The sequence below is a fragment of the Cryptomeria japonica genome, chromosome 1, assembly GCF_030272615.1.
Source record: "Cryptomeria japonica chromosome 1, Sugi_1.0, whole genome shotgun sequence".
Lineage (NCBI taxonomy): Eukaryota > Viridiplantae > Streptophyta > Pinopsida > Cupressales > Cupressaceae > Cryptomeria > Cryptomeria japonica.
In genome coordinates, this window is record NC_081405.1 from 147558167 (window position 1) to 147565709 (window position 7543).

At 35.4% G+C, this 7543-nt stretch overlaps 1 protein-coding gene across 1 annotated transcript; it reads left to right on the forward strand.

Moving 5' to 3' along the window:
* The first annotated feature begins 770 nt into the window (after window positions 1-770).
* Window positions 771-2589, forward strand: LOC131027364 (allene oxide synthase, chloroplastic). The gene has a single exon (XM_057957400.2). The coding sequence runs from the start codon at window positions 900-902 to the stop codon at window positions 2349-2351; it is 1452 nt and encodes a 483-aa protein (XP_057813383.2). The 5' UTR covers window positions 771-899; the 3' UTR covers window positions 2352-2589.
* The last annotated feature ends 4954 nt before the right edge of the window (window positions 2590-7543 follow it).

Genomic DNA, 7543 nt, shown 5'->3' on the forward strand with positions numbered 1-7543 from the left:
TAAGAATGAATTGTACTTTCAAAAGATTTGGGCATAATGAAGAAGTAAAATATCATCCTCATCACTTTGTGCAAATGTCACATGTTTTAATGATCACACAATCAATGACAATTATATACACCATTCCGATGTTCTCTATGGGGGGGATTATTTACACCCACGCCATAGAGTAGTATGAGTGTTGCCTTATAATTACAATATAGGGTAGGTGCAAATAATCCCTCCCATAGCCAAAACCCATCATTCCTATCAAAAAGTAGTATATTGTTATCCTTTTGCTATTGACGAAATTTTTTATTTGATCATAGTATTCAACAATACTTAATAATTGACCAACCTCATTAATTAAGATGAATTGTATATTCAAAAGATTTGACGGTAATCAAGAAGTATATTATCATCCTCATCACTTGTTTAAATATCACATACTTTAATGATTAACTAATCAATAACAATTATACACATCATTTCTATCGAAAAGAAGTATATTTTTATCTTCTTACTATTGACCAAAATTCTGATTTCACCATAAAATTCAACAATATTTAATAATAAATCATTCCCAATAATTAAACTCAATCAATTAACTAACCAACCATAGAATAAATTTTAACGTTTTAAATTTTTTAATTGATGAAAACTAATAATAAATTTTAAATTTTACAGATTGGTGTGTATGTATAATATCAAAATCTTTTTATAAAGGATTGAGTGAGTCCAACTTTCAATTTTTAATTTTAGAGATCGGTGTGTATGTATAATATCAAAATCTTTTTATAAAGGACCGAGCGAGTCCAACCGTCAAATCTTATCCCTTTTCCATTTGCTTTAAAAGTTCGCATCGAGGGTCGGGATATTGTAACCCGCATCAGAGAGTTTTCCGTTCCAGCAGGAAGAAGATGATGCTCCGAACGTTTGCAAGCATGGCCACACCAGGAGTTTTTCCTGGTCTTCCAGTGAAAGAAATCCCGGGGTCCCATGGCCTGCCCTTAGTCGGCTCTCTCGTCGACCGCTTCGACTACTTCGTCACGGAAGGCGCCGAGAACTTCTTCAAGACCCGCATACAGAAATACAAGAGCACCGTATTAAGAGTAAACATGCCGCCTGGTCCGCCCATCGTGTCGGACCCTAGGGTGATCATGCTCCTCGACGCCAAGACCTTCCCTACCCTCTTCGACCTCACCAAAGTCGACAAGAGAGACGTGCTCACCGGAGCCTACATGCCCAGCACCGATTTCACCGGCGGCTACAGGACAGCTGTCTACCAAGACCCCTCTGAAAAATCTCACGGCAAGCTCAAGGCCTTCTGCTTCGAGGTACTCAAGATGTCCCACCCAAGGATCCTGCCCGAATTTGCCAGGGCATTCGAAGAGCTGTGCGTTGAAGTCGAAAAGGAATTCGAGAAAGAAGGCAAGGCGGCTTTCAGCGGGCAGGTCGACGATCTGATATTCAATTTTCTCTGCCGGGCTCTCGTCGGAGCAGATCCAGTGGCTCCTGCCCCGGGCAGTCTGGGGACCGAAGGATCCATCTATGTGACCACCTGGCTCGCGCCTCAAGTTGCCCCAATTGCTAGCTCCGGCATTTTGCCCAAGGTTCTCGACGAGCTCACAATACACTCAATTCCACTTCCCTTCGCTCTCGTCTCCGGAAACTATCAGAAGCTTTATGATTTCATCGACAAGCGCGGATCGCCAGTTCTCGATATGGCAGTTAAAGACATGGGTATTCCAAGAGACGAGGCCTGTCACGACCTCCTCTTCAACCTCGGCTTCAACGCCTTCGGTGGAATGCTCATCTTTTTCCCCAGTATTGTCAAGTGTATTGCCAAGGCGGGCGGAGATTTCCAGAGAGAGATCGCCAAAGAAGTGCGCGGGGCAATGGAGGCAAACGGAGGGCTGAATATGAAGGCGTTGGAGTGCATGCCGCTTGTGCGCTCTGTGGTGTACGAAGTGCTGAGGATGGAGCCACCAGTGCCGTTGCAGTACGCTCGGGCAAAGAGGGATTTCATGGTGGAGTCGTACGAGGCGCAGTATGAGATAAAGAAAGGAGAGCTGCTTGGTGCGTATCAGCCTCTGGCTACAAAGGATCCTCGTGTTTTTGCCAATGCCGAGGAGTTTGTCCCAGGGAGGTTTCTTGGAGAGGAAGGGGAGAACCTTTTGGAGTATGTGCTGTGGTCTAACGGGCGGGAGACGGAGGAGGCGACAGCTGATAATAAGCAGTGTGCTGGGAAGGATATTGTTATTATGGTCGCCAGGCTTCTTGTGGCGCATCTTTTTCTTCGCTATGATTCTTTCGCTGTTGATGAATCCTCGTCCTCCGCCATTTTTACACAGCTCACCAAGGCTTCTTAGAAATATCATCTTGAATGGTAGTGTTGATCGCTTCTGTATTTGAAGCATTCAGCAGGTATCTGGAACAATCCTAAAGGACGACTGTAGTTCTTTTGCTTCTTAGGCTTTTTCGAAAATGTAAATCTGGGCACAGGGCAACTTGCCTGACCAAATAATGAATAGACAGATCTTTTATAAAATCTTTTACTGTTATGGTTTTAAATTATTTGTATTTAAAAATAAATAACTGTTGTCTTTTTTTGATCTTGTATTTGGATTGTTTTACATTTGTGATAATTTGTTGGTTATTTTTTCTTTTTAAATTCAGTGTTTCAATATATTTATGAAGCCTAAAATATATTTTTGATTTTGAAAAACATACATACATATATAAAATAAAGTTTCTAATAAATGAATAATAGTATCCAAATCAGAAAGCTAAAAGGCAACCATATAACCACCTAAACCACCAAAGAGGATACGAAACCAGAGTTTAGACTAGTATATTTACAAAATCCCACAAAAAACTAAAATTGGGCATAAACAAAAAGGCCAAAATATCTTTGAAATCCAAAATTATTTTAAAGAATTTTTCCCAACCTTCTCATACACAGATTTATCAAAATGCTTCTCCACCCTAGATGGAGCTACCAAAACCACTGCAACTTCGACCTGATTCTCATCCCAAGAATTTTCAACCTTCGAGAGGTGGACCACCTTTACCAGTTGGGGTTTATGCACAAGAAGGAAGTGCACAACATAAAATACTACAGATACTCTTTTCGCCTCCACCCAAGAAGTAAACTTTGCAAATTAAAATACTACAGATACTCTTTTCGCCTCCACCCAAGAAGTAAACTTTGCAAATAGGCTTAATTCCCCTTCAAATTGTTTGCAATTATTTAATTCCAAACCAATTTTATTTGCATCAAACATTTTGACATACACAGGCTTCCTTTTCAGAAATTTATGGGGGAATAACCCTCCTACCCAAGCTTTCCTATCAAACAAGTCATAATTCTTCATGGCAAACCATAATTTTGTAGCAAATCAAAACAATTTGATAAGAAAGCACAGGCAACTTGAGAGGAGTATAGAATCCTTGGTGCCTTTGGCTACAACAGCTCCCTGCCAACAATCATTACTATGGCCTTCTCCACCTTTGAATAGTTACATTTGAACACCCTTTTGAGATGCTACCTTGAGAATTTTCCAAAAGTTGGGAAATCCCAATTCTTGAATGGGACAAGGGTTCTTTTATTAAGCAGCGTATACATTTCATACACACTAGCTAGATGTCCGTGTTCAAGAGATTCCATTTGCTCGATGAGAAAATAATGGCAAAAATCTCGACCTTTATAGCCCTTCCATTCCATCGTACTGGACGTGGGAGATAGAAATTACTTCTAATGAAGCTCACGTATGCAAGCTTTGAAGCAATAATTCTGTAGACGATGCAAATTCCTTTGAAATTTTCCTTTTCACTACCCACAAAAAAAGGACTGACACGTGTTGAAGAAAAACCATGGCAAGTACACATGCAACATCAATGCCTAGGTGTGACACGTGTTGTTGAGATAAAGAATGGGGAAGTTGTGGCTACTTAAGGATTTGTGACATCATTCTTAAAGATAATTTCCTATTTGAAATTTGCTACAAAACCATCATTGGAGCTATTTAAAAGGGCATCTGAGTTGTTCTAGTGGTGGAGAACTTGTACTCTTGAAAGAGAGGTAAGTTCAAATCCCACAAGGGGGTAAGGTATGTACGCCTCGTTTGTAGTGTAGTTAGGTACCTCTCGCAAGGAGTACGAGGTAGTCCCATGTTGCTCTAACCCATTTGCCTCTCTAAAACAATGATGAATCTAGAGTTCATTGAAATTGGATGATAATTTGATTGTCTTGTAGAGGATATATCCAAATTTCCAATTTGGGAACTCAGACCTAATCATTGCCAATACAATGTTCATTGAATCCCATTGTATACTATGCTTTTACTAGAAGTGGATGCTTCCAATTTGAGCCATAGCTTCAACTACATCATTTGATCCATCAACTATCCTTGTCACTCCTGCCACTAGAACAAACCCTCTACTATTTCTTACCATACACCCAATACCTAAAACCCCTCGGTTTCCCTTGGCTGCTCCATCAAAATTCAATTTGACCTTATTGAAATTTGGGGGTTCCCACTTGATATCTTTTATGTTGGGTTTGTAGATCATTTTTGATAGAAGACTCTTTGAAAGGCAACCTTTTTGCTTCCAATTCTTAAGAATGGAATCATCCCATGAAGTAAAGATGGAGTCCACCTTTTTATTTCTAGTAGTATAGGCCCCAACTAATTATGAAATTGAAATCTCAATTCGATGTAAAATTACCTCCACCTTATTAATCTCTTTCCTAAAACTTCTCTAATTCCTCTCCCACCATAGATTCCAAATCATAATAGCTAGAGAATTTTTTCAAATAATGACAAAAAAAGAATCTTTAATAGTTTGGACCAAGATTATATATTTCAAAAATAGGTTCAACTATATTAAGGCTTTATAAATAGAATGGATACTATTGGTTTTTCTTGATACTATCAATCTATTAATAACTTTTGTGCCTAAGAAGTGTACAAATAGAATTATAAGGCTAGAATATTAACATGTTTCATGATTTGTAATAGGAGAGTTTAAGATTGTTTACACTCCAACTGATTGAAGAATACCCGTAATGTAGGAAAATTAATTGTTGATCACATCAAATTCACCAAATTTAATAAATGCACATGTTTAATTCACCTTTAAATAAATTTTAAAAAGATAATAGTATGTAAAAAATAGGAAAAGATTGGCATTTGATTGTGAATCCAAGAGGATCAACCTAGTTTGGTCTTTGGCTTCAGTTTCAAAATTCACAGACTTTTCTAATGTTTTTTAATCTAGTTTTTAAATTTAATATAAGATACATTGGCTATAGCCCTTTATAGATCAAAAGAATTATATATATATATATATATATATATATATATATATATATATATATATATATATATATATATATATATATATATATAGAGAGAGAGAGAGAGAGAGAGAGAGAGAGAGAGAGAGAGAGAGAGAGGACAAAGTAGGAGAAATTATGGATCTTAACTTAAGAATTTATTGAATTTACATGGCATAACCTCCTTGAAACTTCATTATCATTACCATACATGAATAATGGTAGTAGGAGTACTATTAACACAAAGTAGATAGAGACAAGAGCATGTGTTATTTGAGATGGAGAGGAAGAGAAATGGTAATCTAGCCTTATATTAGTTTGTATCCACAAGAAGCTCCACTATGCTAAAATTCATCATCCTTGTTAGTCTTGATTAATATTAGTTGAATGTTTATCTTGCCTCTTCTTATACATTTAATTCCTTCTTTATTTCTCTCATCTGGATTGGTTTTTAACTCCTACATTAGGTGAACACATAGTCCATCAGAGATCTATTTGTTTTATATTAGGTAGAGGAGTTGATAGCTAGCTAGCAACAATTGCTAGCTAATATTTCTTGCAAAATATTATCAACTCTTGCATATTGTTGTGCATAGGTTTACTTATAGGAACTAATAAATAATTAAAATTTATGAGAAATTTCAACTAAAATATTCAACGTAGTTCACCAATGAAAAATTTGCATTTCTCAATGATTCCTCTTCTTTACTAAACTAGTCAAAGATAATCCTATCCTATACATGAAGGAATTTATTGGTGGTCTCATTGAATAGTTACATGCTTCTATCTCTAGTTCCTCCTACCATAGTAAGTGCACTATATCAATCCTTGCTACCATAAACATGACTAGCTTTGTGAATTTTCTAATGTAATATTTGAGCTATGGAGCATATTTTAGCACCTATGTTATGGATATTAAAATATCATTGGGTATGTGCAAGATCATGATGGGCCAAAATAGGCCCTTAAGTGGCAATGAGATTTCAGAAAATCAGAATTATGCAATTTGACATGAAAATTTGGGTAAGTTATGAACATTAGTTTAAAAATATGTAAGAAGAGAATTTGTAGCAAATTGAATTTAGTTTCTAAGCTACTAGCTGTTTTTTTTTTTCAAAATATATATTTGATGAAAATTTGAATTTTCATTGGTACTAAAATTTCAAGAAATAAATAAGAAGTAGGTGTATATCTAACCACCCTAATCACAATAAAATCATAATATTTTCTTATAATATTTATAATATAAGTAGTAGACTCATGTCCGGATGTGACACATATCTTTTTGGATATTTTTATGAAGTAAATAATTAATTATTATTTTTTTACTACAAATTTTTAGAAATACAAAAACTCCTAGGTTTGACCACCTTAACTTGGTCTAAACTTTATGCAATTCATTTTTTTTTCCTATAGTAGATGAAGCATAGAATGTGATGCATGATTCAGATTCAAAAAATGTGACACTATTTGAAAGTTATGTGTGTTTTTCAATCAACCTATCAAATAGGACTTTAATCTGAATTCAATTAGAAAATAAATAATAATTATTTATTAAATTCAAAATAAGACAAACTTATATTGTTGGAAAACTAAGAACATCATTAAAAAACCCTTTTCATTTTATCAATTTTGGCTAAAAAAAGTCGTCAGCCACCAATGCGAAGTCTGGAAAATCAAAGAATACTCGAAAACACATTTTTTCTATTGACTTTCTAGGCTCATCATTTCCAAGACAAATCCTAAAGCATTCCCGAGCCAAATTTCAAATTTTGAAATTTATGTCAGAGGAATCGGACATCAGATAATATTGGATATATTCGATATCTGATTTTAGCAAGTTATGATATTAATATTTTAATACAATATATTGAATATTATTATATTAATATATTGAAATATGTACAATATAATAATATAATAATATTCAATATATTAATATATAATAAAAATGATATATTAATACTATAATATATAAATGTATATATTAAAATTTATTATTAATATTTTCATTAGTGGTCATATGGTATTCTAAGGGTTCACATAATGTTGTTAGGTGTCATATGGGGTCGTAACGGGTAACACATGTGTTAGAATAGCATATGCCCCCTAAGGACACCATATGGACACTATATGGACACCATATGGTCTCAAATGGTGATGTCGTGCACTAGGATGTTAAAAGGGGTCATATGGTGTCCTAAGGGGTCATAGGATGCCATA

Bases quoted from the DNA above. Each gene is read 5' to 3' on its own strand.
- LOC131027364 (XM_057957400.2), top strand. From the start codon at position 900: ATGATGCTCCGAACGTTTGCAAGCATGGCCACACCAGGAGTTTTTCCT.